Source organism: Procambarus clarkii, chromosome 36, assembly GCF_040958095.1.
Source record: "Procambarus clarkii isolate CNS0578487 chromosome 36, FALCON_Pclarkii_2.0, whole genome shotgun sequence".
Lineage (NCBI taxonomy): Eukaryota > Metazoa > Arthropoda > Malacostraca > Decapoda > Cambaridae > Procambarus > Procambarus clarkii.
Window position 1 is genome coordinate 24,285,716 of NC_091185.1, and position 18,748 is coordinate 24,304,463.

Genomic DNA, 18,748 nt, shown 5'->3' on the forward strand with positions numbered 1-18,748 from the left:
GAACCCATTGTTGATGTGACGACTTATACTGAATTTTGTAACTAGCTCATGAAGATTGTAACTTGCTTAGCTAAATGAATTGTGTGGTTCAGTCCCTGAGCCCATTATGTGCCTCTGTAACCCTTTCCACTACCGCCCACAGGATGGGAATGGGGTGCATAATAAATGAACTAAACTAACGCCAAGCATTTCGGGCGACTGCGCGGCGACACTGTAATGTTTATACTCTTTTCGGTCTGCTGATCTTAATGTTCCATGTATGTACTGAATTTTGGTATCAATTTGTTCGCAAGAGAATGCTTTAGAGAAATATATATAAAATTTCACCAAACCCGACGTGAGACCCGCACCAAGTAAAAAACTATGGCAATCGTTAGCCGTGAGCACCAAACAGCGATGAAATGTTTATGCTCTTTTCAGGTTTGTCAACCCCAGGATTGTTCTACGTCGTTAATTTTGGTATCATTGTGATCGCAATAAAATTCCGTACACAAACATATAAATATAAAGTAAAAGACATGGGCGCGTCCCACCCGCAAGACCATGTGAATTTGCCCAACAGTTACCAGCTACTGCATGCCCAACTGCACATCGGCTACACCCCTACTGGAAACTGTATACTCTTTTTCATGTTTTTGACTAATTTTCGATGTACATGTTTCATTTTGGTATCAATGTGTTCTTAATGAAATGTTCTAGAGGAACATACGTATAACATGTCACCAAAGCTAACGTGATGTCGGCACCAATTAAAAAACTAAGTCTTTGTTAGCTGTGCACGCTAAACAGCGCGAACATGTTGCTACTCTTTTCAGGTTTATCAAGTCCAAACTTGTTCGACATCGTTCTTTTTTGTATCACTGTGATCGCAATAAAATTTCCTACACAGACATGTGCATATAAATTAGACAACATGGGGGCGCATAACCCGCAACGACCCCCAAAGTCGCCGAAACCTTACCCGCTAGAGCACACTCATTGTCACACCCGCTACACCCAATACACCCGACAAACACGTACAGTTTGCTAACAGAAGTTTTTGTGCAACATTGTTCATTGTGGTATCAAATTATTCGCAATAAAATGCTCTAAATAGAAAGACAAATATAAGTAATAACAACTGCATTATATATAAGCAATACCAATAACAAAGTATAAAGACTAAAGTCGGCCAAGTTACCCGTGAGCGCGCAAAATCAATAAAATGTATATACTCGTTTCAGTTTTCTCACCTTATTTCTTCTGCTACATCGTTCGTTTTGGTATAATTGTGTTCGCAATAGAATTCTCTCTAGAGGGGAATATACATATAAGGTCTAACAGCCCGGAATGAGTCCTACAGCAAAGCCCAAGTTCGGCCAAGTTTCCCGCGAACGAGCACCAATTGACACACTTGCAGACTAATGTATATACTCGTTCAGTTTGATAACATAAGTTTTCGTGCCATGTCCTTCATTTTGGTATCAAATTGTTTGCAATGAAATGGCGCGTATTTTAAAACTAGTCCCATAATAGTAGAACAATAAAAAGAATTTTAACAAATATTTTAACTTTTGGACGGTTTTTTGACGCTCATCCCACAACAAAATTATTTATATCTTTCCAGTGTTCTGACATTAATTTTCATGTTATGTCTTTCATTGTATCAAATTCTGAGCAATCTAAAGGCTCTTATTTTGAAACCATATAGAAGTTGGTCGGGTGAAAATTTAATTTTATAAAAATATTTTAGTTTATGACTCTCAAGATAGTCATCGGATTACATTCAGGAGAAAAACTTATGACTATAATAGGAGGGCTCGGAGCACGATAGTGCTCAGAGCCCTCGATTAAAAGTGAGCCGAGTGATAAAACTTTAAGCCTTTAAGCTGTCCATCTCTACCAAATAACCGAGTTGTGGATCACTGTAGGACCTGTTATCTGTATATATCTTCCAAGCTGAACTTCACTCTCGCTCGATCTACCTCACACTATCATGCTCCCCGTGCCTCTTCAACACCTCTTTAGCCTCTGTCGCCCTCCTCATACAGGCTCGCACAGTGTTCCTGATGTGCTGCGGGTGCATAGTAGGCGTCGCCATCTTCACCCTCTCTTCGGTCACCCCCATCATGGCCTCCTTCAGCGCCTCCAAGTTGACAGCGCTCTTGGGCATGCTGGCGCTGGGCGTCTGCTCAGGGTTCATGAAAGCTGTGTACTCCTCCCTCGGGGCCGACCAGTTCAAAGTCCCAGAACAACGGGAGCAACAGAAAAGGTATGTTAAAGTCGGGGAGGTTCATCAGGAGGTGAATTGGGGATATTAAGAGGTGAGGGAAGGCTTGGAAGAGGGGGTTCATAGGTTACCTTACCTTGAAGTTACCTTGAAGTGTTTCCGGGGCTTAGCGTCCCCGCAGCCCGGTCGTCGACCAGGCTTCCTCGTTGCTGGACTGGTCAACCAGACTGTTTGACGCGGCTGCTCGCAGCCTGACGTATGAATCAGCCTGGTTGATCAGGTATCCTTTGGAGATGCTTATCCAGTTCTCATGAACACTGTGAGGGGTCGGCCAGGTATGCCCCTTATGTGTAGTGGAAGCGTGTTGAACAGCATTGGGCCCGAGATATTGATAGAGCTCTCTCAAGAGTACCTGTAGTAGGTTGGTGGGTTTTGTAAAGAACTTAGATGGGTTTGTGCTGTTGTTACGGCCCTCTCGGGTCGCAACTGGGTTCTTACTCTGATGTTGTTAGAGGAAGGGTATCCGGCTCCAAGCCAGTAGTGGCTTTCAAGGGATGAGATCCGTAACGCAAGTAAATTAAAGGGGAAGGGAAATAAAGTCAAAAACTTAATACTATAATTATTACCATCACCAATAAATATATATAAGAAGATTACACGGGGGGGGGAGGGGGGTATAAACACTATTATCTACACTGTTGTCTTCTTCTGAAGACTCTGGATCTTCATGGTGCCAAGCTCTTGGTGCTCTCGTGGCCTCACGACGAATCCTTCGAGAATCTTGAGTCTACCCCGGCCACAGGCCAGCCAAAACACAGTTCCACTGGGGGCACCATCGTGGAGGCCGTCAACCACAAGTCCAGCAGATAGCTGGCAGGTTCCAAATCAGCGACGCTGGTTAGGCCACTCCACGAGCGATACTAGGGTCGCGCCCTAGTCAGGAGTTTCGTGTGATACCACAGATCACTCTCCTTTCCACAACACCCCAGTGATTAATCGTCTCCACCAGTCAGTCCCGGGTATGACAATCCTTCAACTGCCGCTTCACAGGCAGGGTAACACCACAGTGTTCATCCGGGGGGCGACTCACAGCTGCTGCAGCAAACACTTTGTGACGAGACGGCTGCCTTGGGTAGACTGACCCAACTCCCATTACAGCAGTCCCAGGTCGACTCTGTAATCAGACACGTCATCAGTAACAGGGACACACAAAAGCACCTCACTTACAGGCTCAGACCCAAACGCCCACCTATCCACTCCATAGATGGCGTTGTCGTCTGAGCACCACCTCACCAGAGGTCAGCAGCGGCTGTGTTGTGAGCTGAACAGGACTGGAAACTGGCCCTCGTGGCCAGTACACCTCGTCCTCACCAGGTGTCGTCGTCCATTTGGAGGGGGTTTCGGGAGCTGACCCACAGATGGCGCGGTCGTCACTGCTCCGTGCTCGGACGCTGGATTCGGGTCCGTAACAGCTGTGGCTAATATTTGTCCTTGGTATACACGGAAGGAAGTGCAATTAAAAAGTTGCCGGCAAGTTCCCGAACAGACTTGGTGAGGAAAGCGTTCACAAGGACTTAATGCTTTATGATGGAAAAATATGGAAGAAGGATGATGGCTCCTACTCCACTTTCATATATATAAAAAATTAGTAAAATCTGTGTATAAGACATGTGCATTTTGGTTTGCTTGAATAATACTTTATAATTTTGTTGAAATGGTCAAGTAGTAATGAAAGACAAAACAATCCTGCTTTCGATGATGTGTTAGATGGAGTTATTAGTTCGTTTTTTGCACATAAACCAGAAAACTGGTAAGTTGTTATCTTACCATTCTCTAAACTTGTCATTTCTGCTGCAGGTTCTTTTACTCCTTCTACTGGATGATCAACGTTGGCGCCTTCGTCGGGCTATTCATAACAGCTCAAATACGAGACTCTGTCCAGTGCTTCGGTGATGACTGCTACTTCCTCTCCTACATTATAATGGCCGGCCTCATGGTTGTCTCCACCGTCATCTTCGCTGCTGGTCAGTCCTCTAGGATAATAATCTTTAAACAATTTTTATTATTGGTTTATGTATTTTCAAGATGGTACCATAGACTATTTTAATACAAATTTGATGACCTAATAAAACAATTTAGTGTAACAAGCTAAGTTAGTTTAGAAGCTTATAGACCTCGGATTATATGATTTACAGAGTAGCTGTGGATATAAATGATACATCGGGTATTGTATACTTGGATACTCTAGTTGGTGGAGTCAGAGGGAACTGTTACCTGGGTTCTCATAAAGTTTGTCCCGAGAGATTAGCCGGATGGGAACAGTCAAGCTATTCTCACCCCGTTCAGTACAACGTGTTCATACATATATAGACACACATCACAAACAATAAACATATTGCCGAACATTCTGAGAGATAAACATATACATTTCCTCCTTTACACAAGTAGTATGGTAAACTGTTACCTGGTTACCCATAAAAGGTTTTCCCAAAAGATTTGCCTGGGGGAGGGGGGATCAGTCAACATTGTCACATGTCTCATAATAAATGAACTAAACTAATACTCCTGTGAGCATAATTCATCAATTTAGGAGAATTAAGTTATTAAAGTAACGGAAGTAATTATCAATCTTGTTCAAGTACGTATGTTAAATTAACGTCATTTTTAGAGTAAAGATTCAGTCTCGTATGTTGTCGAAGAGACAGAATTGAGGATTGAGCAGAACAGTAGTGGAGACCTCTGGCCGTGAGTCCCACAACCATGCCAGGTTTCCACAGGCCGGGTGGGGGATTCTGCCAATCGTAACCCCCCCCCCCCCCTCCCTCACTATCAAACTTAGGCTCAGTCTTGGGTGAGTGCACTTGTGAGGTGACGTATTTGTGTTTTCCAGCTTAGTTGTTGAGTGACTTTCAGGGGCAGTCAGCCTTAGTACTCTCAATTTCCTGTGTGGTGATTCACATTGTTGTATTCATGTTGGTATTTAACATCTAATGATATGGTTGAATTGAGTTACCCATTTGTGTGAAGACCTAATAGTAAATATATAATTAATTAACTTGTTGTTGAGAATTGACATTAATAAAAATTAAATTAAATTACATCATTACGGAGTCAGAGGTCACTCCCTGCAATATCTTCAGTCTTACCTTACTGACAGGCTCCAGAATGTTTCTGTGAATAATTCCATTTCTCTTACACTACCCATTAACATTGGTGTTCCACAGGGCAGCAGACTTGGCCCTCTCCTCTTTCTCTTCTACATTAATGACCTTCCAAATGCCCCCCAACACCTCAAACCAATCTTATTTGATGATGACACAACTTTCATTTTCTCCAGTCCTGACCCTCTTGCTCTAAATGTCACTGTGAATACTGAACTAAATAAAGTCCATCTTTGGCTAACTGCTAACAAACTCACTTTTAACATTGACAAAACTTTCTATATTTTGTTTGGTAATAAATCTTCAAATACAATTAATCTAAGAATAAACAATATACAAATCAGTAGTAAAGTTGATGGTAAATTCCTTGGTGTCCTCATCGATAACAAACTGAATTTCCAGGGTCACATTCTAAATATAGCAAAAAAAGTTTCTAAAACTGTTGGCATTCTTTCTAAGATTAGATATTATGTACCTCGCCCTGTCCTGGTGATGCTCTATTACTATCTCATCTATCCTTATCTCAACTATGGTATTTGTGCTTGGGGTTCTACTACCCAAAATCATTTACGTCCTCTAATTACCCAACACAAAGCTTCTATTAGAATAATATCTAACTCTGGCCCCAGACAGCACTCGGTACCCTTACTCAAATCTCTGAATATGTAAGATATTAAGTCACTGCACATCCTCTCTTGTGTACTCTATGTATTTAAAACTCTGAATTGTAATGTCAATCCTGATTTTAAAAGCTTCTTAGAAGGTTGTAACAGAACCCAAGGGCACCACACCAGAAACAAATATATATTTGATATTCAAAGAGTACGACTTAATCAAAGTAGAAATGGTCTACAAATCAAGGGACCCAGGATGTGGAATGACCTTTCCAATCATGTTAAAGGCTGTACCTCTCTCAACCAGTTTAAGATGAAGACTAAGTACTACCTAATTAACTCCATGTAACCTACCTTACCCCTAAATGTCAACCCACGTCTTACTATTTTTAAAAAATGTTGTTTGCTGACCAACTTGTATATTGGCTATTTTCTACCATGTTCCCCTCCCCTTTTTTATCTTTTATTTTATTTTTATTTTTTATTTTATTTTTTTCAGTGCAATATATACTTTAAGCTCAATTACTATTAAGTTTTAGTCTAAGTGTTTGTTCCCCACCTCACCTTGCCCAAAACGCTATGCGTACTAGTGGCTTTAGGTATTGTATGTACTAGCTCTATCTATAAATCAATCAGAATGTTTGTAACTGCATTTATGTATGTACTTTTCCTAAATAAATTATTATTATTATTATTATTATTATTATTATTATTATTATTATTATTATTTTATTATGTTAATATTATTATATTATTATTATTATTATTATTATTATTTTTATTATTATTATTATTATTATTATTATTATTATTAATATTATTATTAATATTATGTTATTATTATTATATTATTATTATTATTATTTTTTATTATTATTATTATTATTATTATTATTATTATTATTATTATTATTATATATTATTATTATTATTATTATTATTATTATTATATTATTATTATTATTATTATTATTATTATTATTTTTATTATTATTATTATTATTATTATTATTATTATTATTATTATTATTATTATTATTATTATATATTATTATTATTATTATTATTATTATTATTATTATTTTTATTATTATTATTATTATTATTATTATTATTATTATTATTATTATTATTATTTTATTATTATTATTATTATTAATTTCGATCCATGGGTTCCCTATGATAGTTTGTAGGTTGGAGGGAGGGAGAGTTCTTTGATGCTTATGGACGTAGAGGCTTGATATTTTGCGAGTTCATACTTGCAGTTGATACATGAACTTCTTTGATATTGTGTAGTACAGAAAAGTTCCATTCTTTGTCTTACATAGGATTACTAGAATGGATGGTGGCAGCGGAAAGTATTAGAGTTCTCTAGAGTTACTGGTAGCTGATCTGGTACAATGCCTTGTTTCTGTAGCACCTTGGTGATCAAACACCGAGGTTACAAGGTTTTGAACTGGAGAGGTTGCAGTAGGAACTCCGCGGAAACTCTAGAACAGTTAACTAAAGGCCGGGCTAATGGACAAAAAGAGAGCCATTACCCCCGGGTCCCATTACATTAGTAAAGCCACAAACATATGTGTGCAATGCTGCATATTAGTCCCAGATGATACTGTAGAATATTAGTCCCAGATGACACCGTAGCATATTAGTCACCTGCTCACACCATAGTATAAACAGGAGCTGCCTGTATAGGCCAATAGACCTTACTTCAGTTGCCTTCATTCATATATTCTTATGTTCTTATATGTGCATGGTTCTGAAATCTTTGTGCATGGACTTAGGTGTGTCATGTTGGGTCTCTCTGATGAGTCTACAATACCAGAAGGCCATTGCTATCACGAGGGTCGACGTGCATCAAAACTGTAAATTGCTTAGCTAAATGAATTGTGGAGTTTAGTCCCTCAGCTTATTATGTACCTATAAATAAAATCATTTATAGGGTTGAAATGGTCAAGAGTGGCAGATGCAGTTTAATGCTGTCAAATATAAGGTTTATTGGCTAGGTAATGATGATAGAGTTACAAGATACGAGCTAGATGGTGTTAAGATTACGAAAGGAATCTGGGAGATATGATTATTAAGACTTTACAACCAAAAAATCCATGTATAAATGTTCCTAATAAGGCAAATAGGACACTGGGATTTATTTATCGAAGCGTTAGTAATAAGACACCTGGTTTTGTACTTCAGCTATATCTTGCTCCGGTGAGGCCCCATTTAGATTATGCAGTTCAGTTTTGGTCGCCGTACCATAGAATGGATATATATTCACATAATCATTTATATAGGTGGTAAAACCTCTGGTGCAATTGTAGGGACTTACAGCCTCAAACAAGGGAAGACAGAGCATTCAGAAAAAACTTGCCATTTAACTCTGAATACGTATGAATGTTCATGTCTCTTACCACCCCCTTTTTTATGTAGTACACTTTATTATACAAGGTTACACAGTTACATATCTGATTGTTTATAAAAAGAAAACATTAAGAGGAAATAAGGGAAAGTTTGTTTCCTAGAGGCTGTAGATTTCTTCGAACTCCTCTGACTCCAGGCAGGAACCGAGGATTCAGCAGGCATTCCCCCTCTGGATCGCTACACTGAGATGCTGGAAGAGAAACGTTGACGCTCTAGGGGCTCTGGTAGTGTCATTGAGCCTGGAACCAAGATCTTTAAGAATCCTTCTTGCGCTCTTTCCCCCATGGACCTAGGGTCTCAGGTCCTATTGGAAAGATGTTGTACGGATGATCTATTTCCTTGTACTTAGTTGACTTGTCTCCTTCTCTGTGGCTCCTGCTTGGCCGACAGAGACGTCAATGTATATGGTTGCCAGGGTGGATACGCAAATGTAGTCCCACGCCAACTGTCTGCCACCCTTCCAAGAACATAGTCTGATTCCATCTGGTCGGCCGGCAAAGATAGCAGAGTTACAGTTCAATAGATTGTGGGTCTCTCTCTCTGCTGGACACTGGGCAGAGGCAAGGCTCCTTTTAATGTTGTCATTGTCTTCGTCATGTCTAGAATATCAACCGCCAGATTTTCCACAGTGCAGGCCATGCAGTCCATATTCGTCTGCCTCTGCCTTGCCACAAATATGCCTATGAACAGTGTGTATAGGGGCAGCAAGTCGGAGAGCGACTGCAATACCGAGCTGCTGCGGATCAAGACGTGTGCCTGTCGCAGACATAGGGACTGCCGAAAAGAAGTCCCCTGCATGGGGAGCCTTCACAGCTATGAGGCGTGCACGATCACTGGGGGTTGTTGCTGTCTACAGCAAAGCTGTGGCTTCTTCGTCTGCAAAGTGGCTGTCCCAGCTATATTGTTGCTTGGCTTTCAACATGGTTGGTCTGAGTGCTGGGTCTGCCATGGTACCCTATTTTATGTCGCATTCCGTGTAGTGGGAGTTCTGTATCCCTGCTAAGTCACACAGGTTATCAGGTATAATAACCTTAACCAGGTCATCTGATGATGAGGAGGAAGACAGGAAGGCTGGGACAGCAATTTGGGTTGCAATGCGGACACTCAAGCCACCGAGCCTGACAGGAAGAGTGGCTTGTTTCCACTGGCATTCATTGAGGGAGAGGTTGGCAGCTTTTTCTAGTATGGTCCTCAGTAATAGGTCATACTCTTCAAGCTTTGGGCTGTCATAGGATGAGACGCACCTCAGAAAGTAGGTTAGCCTCGGAAGGCATGGGGATTTAGTGAGGAGATAAAAAGTATTGTGGACATCAATATCACCTATCCTGTCTTCCATCCTCTTGAGGTCTGTCATTTTCTTATCAAAGATTTCCTCGATGGCGTAAGACCCGAGGGGAAAGGGGGTTCCAAGGAGGGTGCTATTCACAGCCCTAATGACATGGGATCTGGGCAAGGCAGACCTTATTCTAGCTATGATGTCTGGGTTGGAGGAGACTACTTCATACTTGGAAGGATTCAGGAAGAGACCCAGGCTTACTTCATGCTCCTTAAATTTTCAGATGTCTTCCAAGAGGTGGTCTAGGGGGGGCAGCTATAGTGCCATCATCCAAAAACTAGATGTTGAACTTGCCGGACAAGCTTTCAGTAATTTCTTTTAAGACTGAGCAGAAAAGAAGAGGAGCTAGAGGATCACCTTGCTGAACATCCTCACATGATCTGATTTCGTGTTCGCCAAAGAGCAATTTTGATTCACCACTGTAGAAAGATGGTATGAACGGGTAGAGGGCCCGGAAATGGCAATGTAGAGCACAGAGCACTGCATCTCTTCTGACCACGTTGAAGGCATTCTTAAAGTCCAGTTTGAGCAGGGCCTTTTCGTCAGAAATGTTGGTGATGTATGCTCGTGCTGCATGGGCAGCCGCTTCACAGCCTTGGGGGATCCCAAATCCTAGCTGAATTGGTTTCAGCAATTCAGTTGCTTGCTGGCTGACAATCCTCGTGGCAGCATTGGCAACCAGGCGTCGGAGAGTGTTGCCTGATGACCTCAGGTATATCACCAGCCAGGCACTCATTGACGAGCCTTGTGAGTTTCACAAGAAGATCTTGTGCAGCATCACCAACCGCAGGATTCAACATTTGCTTGATGTGTTAAGGTTTTAATCCTGAAAAGCCACCTTCTGACCCAGGTAGAAAAAAGGGCTGCTTTGTAGACCTCAGATTCACCAACAGTTAATGGGTGTGAACTGGCCTCGGCTGGTGGCGGTACGATGTTATCGACTCCTGAGGCTCTGGGTGGGTGCTTGCTTTGCAGGACTCGTGCTGTGGCAGAGTTTCTAGGACCAATTTTCTCATCACAGGCGAGGACTCGAATAACACTTGCAGTATTTCCCTCTTCAATTTTCTTGGTGATATGTGCTCTGACTTTGTGCGTTTCCGATGTGCTGTAGTTACCATTTCTGCGATGGGTGTGTTTTCCTCGAAGAGGGAGGCGAACTAGGTTATCCCTCCTTGGGTATTCATCTATCGCCCTCAGGACCGAGGATGCAAGTGATTTGTCCCTCCTTGGAGGGACGGTGAGGCTTACATTACCAAGCAAAAGGACATGATGCCATGCTTGAATGTTTTCCGGCGCGTCATTGACCCTTTTCAGAAGAGTAGAGGGTTTGGCTGCTGCACTGGGATGGGCTGCTTTGGGATGTGTGGAAATGTTCTAGCAGACGTCGCTATGATCGCTTGAGTGAGGTCTTCAGATGAGATTAAGTTAATGGGAGTGTCTTCCCTAATCGTTAATTGTAGCTTTCCATTGCTTCCCTTTGGAGGCTGGTGGGACCCCCTGCATTTTGCCTCATTGAAGATATGTAAGCGGATAACACCACCGTTAGTGTTTATGGTGGTGTTTTTGTAGCATACTCGGCAACAACCTCTTTTAGGAGTATTTGTTGGAACCTCAAGGCTTGTGGACTCCTGCCCGACTGCTGGGATTCCTTCCATTTCAACTCAGTTGAGAGAGTGAAACTGTGCATTATTCTATAGAAGGAGAGGGGGGGGGGGGCAAACACACTAGGTCATGGCAGAATTGGCTTGTGCAGGGGTTATGTATAATTTGTATATATGAAGAATAACAGAGGACCCAGTACTGAGTCTTGAGGCACTCCACTTACGGCTTTTTCCCACTCTGACTTAATCCTATTTATACTAACTCTTTGTTTCCTTTGGTATTGCCATGCCCTAACCAACTTAATATAGCACCCCCAATACCATGAGCCTCTATCTTTTTAATCAGTCTTTCATGTGGCACTGTATCAAAAGCTTTGCTAAAGTCACTGTACACAACATCACAAACCTTACCACTATCAACTGCCTCAACTATGCTGGAATAAAATTATAGCAAATTTATTAAACATGAACGGCCATTAGTAAAACATGTTGTGAATCATTTATTAATCTATGTTTTTCAAGATGAAGACGAATGATATTTGCAATTATCGATTCAAGTAATTTTCTCATAATAGATGTTAATCTAATTGACTGATAGTTTGACGCAAGTGATCTATCTTCTTTCTTGAAATTGGTACCACATTAGCAACCTTCCACGCTGGCACTCTGCCTGAGTAATGATCTATTAAATATGGTAGACAATGGCTCGCAAAGCTCCTCTATGCATTCTTTAAGCACCCTGGCAAACACTTCGTCTGGTCCTAGGGATTTGTTTGGCTTGAGTTTCACTATTTGTTTAATAACATCCTCCCTGGTAAATGCTAAACTATTCAACCTTTTCTCTTCCCCACCAACATAGACTTGCTCGGCTGAAGGGATAATGTTAAGCTCCTCTTTAGTAAATATAGAGATAAAATATTTATTAAAAATACTACTCATCTGAACAAATCCACAAAAGCCATGACGAGGATTCGAACTTACGTCCGAGAGCATCCCAGACGCTGCCTTAATCGGATGAGCTACGACATGGTAAAAGAACTGCAACCAGAAGTTCTACTGAACTTACTTGGATCCTGCAAGGATCTTGGATTCATTTGATGCATCACGCTATTGTGAGATCTGTGTGTACTGAAGTAAGGGCGAAGAGGTAGAACGGCCTATTGACATAGCTCGAGTGCATGGGGGGGAATTGTGTAAAACCCTGTTTTGTGTCTCGGAGAGGCTGCAGGATCCTTATAAGTTCAGTAGAACTCCTGGATGCAATTCTTTTACCATGTCGTAGCTCAGTCGATTAAGCCGACCAATTGTACGAATTCTTATTCTAAACTAACTTCCTCATTCTTAATCCTTTTGTACCAAGCTCTCTTCCTACCGATAACGTTCTTCAGCTTTCTTTTGTTATCCATTTCGGGTCATTATTATTCGATCTACTCAATTTGTATGGTATAATAGATCTCATCTGCATCCATATTGTGTACAACCGTAGTATGTGTACTCTTGCATTCACAAGCTGATTTCCCTACTGTAGTGCACACAATGTACACCATTAAGTCAGCAGTGGAATTAATTCTCTCAGAAAATGAATAAATCCACGAGGGTAATGAGGAGAACACGAACTTACGACCTTGGCATTACCAAGCCGCATACTTTACCACTAGACCACTGTGACTCGTAAAACGTCATGCAACCCGATTTTCACTGAAATCACAGGAAGTGCTTGTGGGTCGTACGTAGCACCACAGAAACACACTATGTGTTTCTGAAGTTGAGGCATAAGATGTGGGACCACTCTTCCCTTCTACCTGAGTGCTTGTGGGTTATACGTAAAACTTGGACTGGCTTCAGCAGGGGCCTCCATACATCCTGTGATTTCAGTAGAAATCCGGATGTATGGCTTTTACAAGTCAGCGATGGTCTAGTAGTTGAGTATGCGGCTTCGCAACGCCAAGGTCGTAGGTTCGCTTCCGCCTCATTTCCCTAGTGAATTTTCTCGATAATATACATCACGTTAATGTGATATCTGCGTGTTTTAATACTCTCATATTATCTCTATTAGTTGTTATGTTTTTGTAATATTACAGGTAGGTCGCAGTACAAGGAGAGGCCCCTAGACAATATGATATTAAGAACAGTTCGCTGCGTTGCATGCGCGGTCACCAAGACCTGGGATAAGGACCGAAAGCCCGTGCAGCACTGGCTTGACCGTGCTCAGGACAAATTTGATGCTCAGTTGCTACTTGACGTGAAGGTGACCTTGCGTGTCCTTCTGCTGTTCTGCACTTTCCCGCTCTTTAATGCTCTTTACTACCACACCTCCACTGGTATGATATTCCAGGCTAAACGTCTCGACGGCATGGTGGGCAGCTATAGGATCCCGCCAGAAATGTCTTCCACTGCCAACCCACTGCTCGTTTTAGCTCTAATTCCGCTCTTTGATTTTGTGGTCTACCCTATGTTGGCCCGCGTTGGCATCCTCACAAAGACCACATCCCGGATGATCGCAGGGATGTGCTTCACCATCATCGCCTTCCTGGTCTACGCAATGGTGAACATGAGCGTGGAACAAACTTTCATTCCTCCAGAGCAGGCGAGAATCCACGTTTACAACGCACTGCCTTGCCAGATGGTGGTGGAGGTGCCCTTCGTCAAGACCGGTCAGCTGAGTGTGGAGAGCAGAGGCCAGGTGGTTCTGCCTAGCTTGACTGTCACATATGGTGATGAGGTGGAGGCCAAGGTGATAGCCTCCTGCCTCGCCCCGGACATGAGACAGGTGAGAGTGAGGGTGCTGGGTGCCCATGAGACAACACTCCTTGTCACCTCCACTGGCGTGCTGGCTCTCCCTCCCACACTCGAGTACATCAAGGACGAAGATGCAGACACCAAAGTGAGTCTCCACACCCCAATCATTTCCTCTCAGTTTCTTAGCTTTAAAAAGTTAAATGCTAACAATGAGAGCAGACTTTACTAAAGATTCAGCGCTAATCATTTCAGGTGACTAGCAACTGGAAAGTGTCTCATAAAGTGTCACCATAACGCCAAGTCAACTGTAAAATATATTAATAAAACACAACAACGGGCGAGTATGATGTTTCACAACACAGTTCAGAGTACGACAATATCCTAGCAATTATTTTTACTCCTACAAATACTGAAACATTTTCATAAATGAGATTTTTGCAACTTTCTCCATCCTCATAAATTTATTAAGCAAGTTTTAGAATATTTTTGGCTAATAAAGACGAGCCATATATTACAGGTCTATTAAGTAGCGTTTTTAGTGGTTTTGTTATTATTATTATTGATAGTCACAAGGCAATCACAATAGCGTGATTTATCAATAAGAAAATCACTGGAGCCGAGCGGGGATTGAACCATCATCTTAAGATGCTGGTTCATCTTAAGATGTCACTTCATAAGATGCTGGTTCATCTTAAGATGTCACTTCATAAGATGCTGGTTCATCTTAAGATGTCACTTCATAAGATGCTGGTTCATCTTAAGATGTCACTTCATAAGATGCTGGTTCATCTTAAGATGTCACTTCATCATAAGATGTCACTTCATCATAAGATGCTAGTTTATCTTAAGATATCACTTCATCATAAGATGCTGGTTCATCTTAACATGCCACTTCATCTTAAGATGCTATTTCATCTTAAGATGCTGATTCACTTAAGATGCCACTTCATCTGAAGATGCTGGTTCATCTTATGATGCTGGTTCATCTTATGATGCTGGTTCATCTTAAGATGCTGCTGCATCTTAAGATGCTGCTTCATCTTAAGATGTCTGTAACGTCTAGACTCGTTGAGTGTTGCATTGTTGCTGGTGAATGTCGATAGTGTTGAACCAACATCTTAAGATGCTGGTTCAATCTCCGCTCGGCTCCAGTGATTTTCTTATTGATAAATCACGCTGTTGTGATTTCCTTGTGTATTTGAAGGGAGAAAATTCGTGGAGAACTCCACACTCACTCCAGAGTGAATGCGGGCTCTTCATAAAAACTGTTTGAGGCAACAATTTCCTTAGCAGCAGACTCCTTAGAGGACACAGTAGCGTCTGGAGGAATATCTTTTGTACATGTTATGGCTCAGGGGTATGGCGCACGTCTGTCAGTTAGGTTAGTTCATTTATTATGCACCCCATACCTATGCTGTGGGCGGTAGGGAAAAGGGTTACAAAGGCACATAATGGGCTCAGGGACTGAACCCCATAATTCATTTAGATAAACAAGTTACAATCTTGATGAGCTAGTTACATAATTCATTGCACATCGTCACATTATCAATGGGCTCGAGACCGACCACAAGTACAGTTTCTAAATTAAGCAACTGACATATGTAGGAAGCTAGTGTCATAATTGATATGTTTGTCCTGCACACCGCCCCCTATCCAGTGGACAGCGGTGCATAGGATATAATCACTTAGTTACTACCTACAGTTAGCAAACTGGGGAGATTTGACCAAGACTTCTGGCAGCAGATAAGTTGGAATGAAATATTTATACATCTCTGGAACATTTTTCATAGAATTGTCTCTGAATTCAAGTATCTTTTTGCACTCCATCACATAGTGACGGAGGGTGTGCTAATAATTGTGTTGACACAGTTTACATTTGGTTGGGTCTACATCAGCAGATAATGAGAATTCCCAGAGATACTTGTACTTAGATACCGATTCTAAGCCGAGAAGTAATAGCATCTAGAAGCCTGCTGATTTTATTGGATGATCCATAGATGTGTGGCTCCTCTTGCATGATAGATGGAATTACTGGTGTCGATTTCACTTTGCCACAAATCTAGAAGATTTTGTTGAAGTTCTTCGTGTACTATTGCTCTCAGGCTGCTTATTGACTATCCAAGGTTATACTCAATTTCTTCTTTTAAGGCAGATTCTTTGGATAACTCATCAGCTCTATCATGCATTCGGAGGCAAACATGAGATGGAGTCCACATGAAATGAACTCTGTTACCATTATTAATAATTTTGTTGTATTTGTGTCTAGCTTCAGAAACGAGCACGTTACAGTTCTGTATTATAAAGTTTAATAGAATTAAGGATGATAAAGAGTCACTTACAGTTAATGTATTAAATTTGGAGACTTGTACACATTTCAGTGCAAGAAGCAAGGCAAATAGCTCGGTCTGAAAGGGTAGAGGATCTGTGGTTTATGCGGACTTCCCACTCAAAATATATGCCATCGTCCATTGTCAGAACAACTGCACTTCCAGCTGCACCCGTGGTGCGGTGTAGGGAACCATCAGTTTATATGATTTGAGAGAGAGAATGCTCTGTGGACAGAGCATCAATATGGCTTAAGGCGTTCAGCTTTGCCTCAAGACGAAGCTTGGGCTGATCTCTAAGTTTCTTCTTGAGTGGAAAGGGAGGGATTAAAATGGGAAAGGGTGTAATCTCCCGCGGTCCAGGAAAGTGCCGTTGTTGTCTATCTTGGTACAAAATATAAATCTGATTCTGACCACAACATTCTGATCTCAGTTCCAGTTTTAGATACTCTGGCATTCACCAAGATATTGTGTTGATCCCCGCTCTGTTAGAGTGATTTTCTCATTACTGATATTAATACTGGTATTGTTAATATTATTTGATGGTTCCTAAAAAATAAATATTCTGTAAAATTTATGGCCTGGTTTCCTGGTGTTGTTCAGTTGTGTTGGTTCCCCTGACAGGTGCGGGTGTTAGTGCCTGCGCACAACGAGCTCAACGTGACACTCACGTACGACACCATCCTCCACAACTTCCAGCTCCTGAAGGGAAAGACGGAGTTCCAGCGCATCAGTCCCCAGGAGTACAAGGTGATGGTGGAAGAGGTGGAAGTTGGGGAGGCTGCAGTGTACCAGGACGGTGTGTACGACATCGTCATCACCACCACTGACGTCTTCCTCTTCCCCATGACGGCCCCTGCAAACGTCCACATGTTGTGGCTCCTTCCCCAGTACGTCCTCATCACCATCGGCGAGGTCCTCTTCTTAGTCTCTGGCATGGACTTTGCCTACTCGCAGGCCCCGATGGCCATGAAGTCTTCACTGCAGGCAGCCAATCTCTTCACAATTACTGTCGGCTTGTGGCTCTTTGCAGGACTAACGAGCCTGAGCTCTGCCACGGGGGCCTTCAAGCACCGAGCCTCGCACGAAGCCATCTTCTATGCCTGTCTCATGTCCATCAACACCATAATTTTCTTCAAGTTGATTAAGAGACACAACAATAACTTGCCAGTAGACCCCGGAAAGGAGTCGAAGATGACAAGTGAAGCCTGTGAGCGAGACCAACAACAATTAGCTTCTTACGACAATCCCGCTTTTGTCATGGAACGGTCTGTATAGCCATATTTCCTGTGACGACAGTCACAGCTGGATTGTCCAAGTGTCTCGTATGAATAACGCATTCACCATGTTGTCCCCATGATGAAGTGGTAAGCGTTGGCGTTTCGTGAGCGCTTTGTCCTGGGATCGTATCTGGCCGAGGAGGATTTACTGGGCATCAGTCCTTAACTGACGCCTCTGTTTACCCAACAGTAAAATGGGTACCTGATTGGTAAACGATTTGGCGGGTCGTATTTCAGGGAACATAGGATTAAGGACTTGCCCGAAACACTATGCATGCTAGTGGCTGTACAAAAATGTAAGAACTCCTGTATATATAAATAAAACAATGAATTCTCAGTGAGTGTCCTGGTGCCACGTGTCCTGAGGTCAGTGAGTGTCCTGGTGCCACGTGTCCTGAGGTCAGTGAGTGTCCTGGTGCCACGTGTCCTGAGGTCAGTGAGTGTCCTGGTGCCACGTGTCCTGAGGTCAGTGAGTGTCCTGGTGCCACGTGTCCTGAGGTCAGTGAGTGTCCTGGTGCCACGTGTCCTGAGGTCAGTGAGTGTCCTGGTGCCACGTGTCCTGAGGTCAGTGAGTGTCCTGGTGCCACGTGTCCTGGTGCCACGTGTCTTGAGGTCAGTGAGTGTCCTGGTGCCTCGTGTCCTGAGGTCAGTGAGTGTCCTGGTGCCTCGTGTCCTGAGGTCAGTGAGTGTCCTGGTGCCTCGTGTCCTGAGGTCAGTGAGTGTCCTGGTGCCTCGTGTCCTGAGGTCAGTGAGTGTCCTGGTGCCTCGTGTCCTGAGGTTAGTGAGTGTCCTGGTGCCTCGTGTCCTGAGGTCAGTGAGTGTCCTGGTGCCTCGTGTCCTGAGGTCAGTGAGTGTCCTGGTGCCTCGTGTCCTGAGGTCAGTGAGTGTCCTGGTGCCACGTGTCCTGAGGTCAGTGAGTGTCCTGGTGCCACGTGTCCTGAGGTCAGTGAGTGTCCTGGTGCCACGTGTCCTGAGGTCAGTGAGTGTCCTGGTGCCTCGTGTCCTGAGGTCAGTGAGTGTCCTGGTGCCTCGTGTCCTGAGGTCAGTGAGTGTCCTGGTGCCTCGT

The 18,748-nt window shown here is 42.6% G+C and overlaps 1 protein-coding gene across 1 annotated transcript; it reads left to right on the forward strand.

Moving 5' to 3' along the window:
* The first annotated feature begins 913 nt into the window (after positions 1-913).
* LOC123749669 (peptide transporter family 1-like) lies at positions 914-17,911 on the forward strand. Its single transcript, XM_069336686.1, has 5 exons — positions 914-1,016; positions 2,008-2,251; positions 4,067-4,233; positions 13,421-14,223; positions 17,027-17,911. Exons 1-5 carry the CDS (start codon positions 914-916, stop codon positions 17,678-17,680), a joined length of 1,971 nt encoding a protein of 656 aa, XP_069192787.1. The 3' UTR covers positions 17,681-17,911.
* The last annotated feature ends 837 nt before the right edge of the window (positions 17,912-18,748 follow it).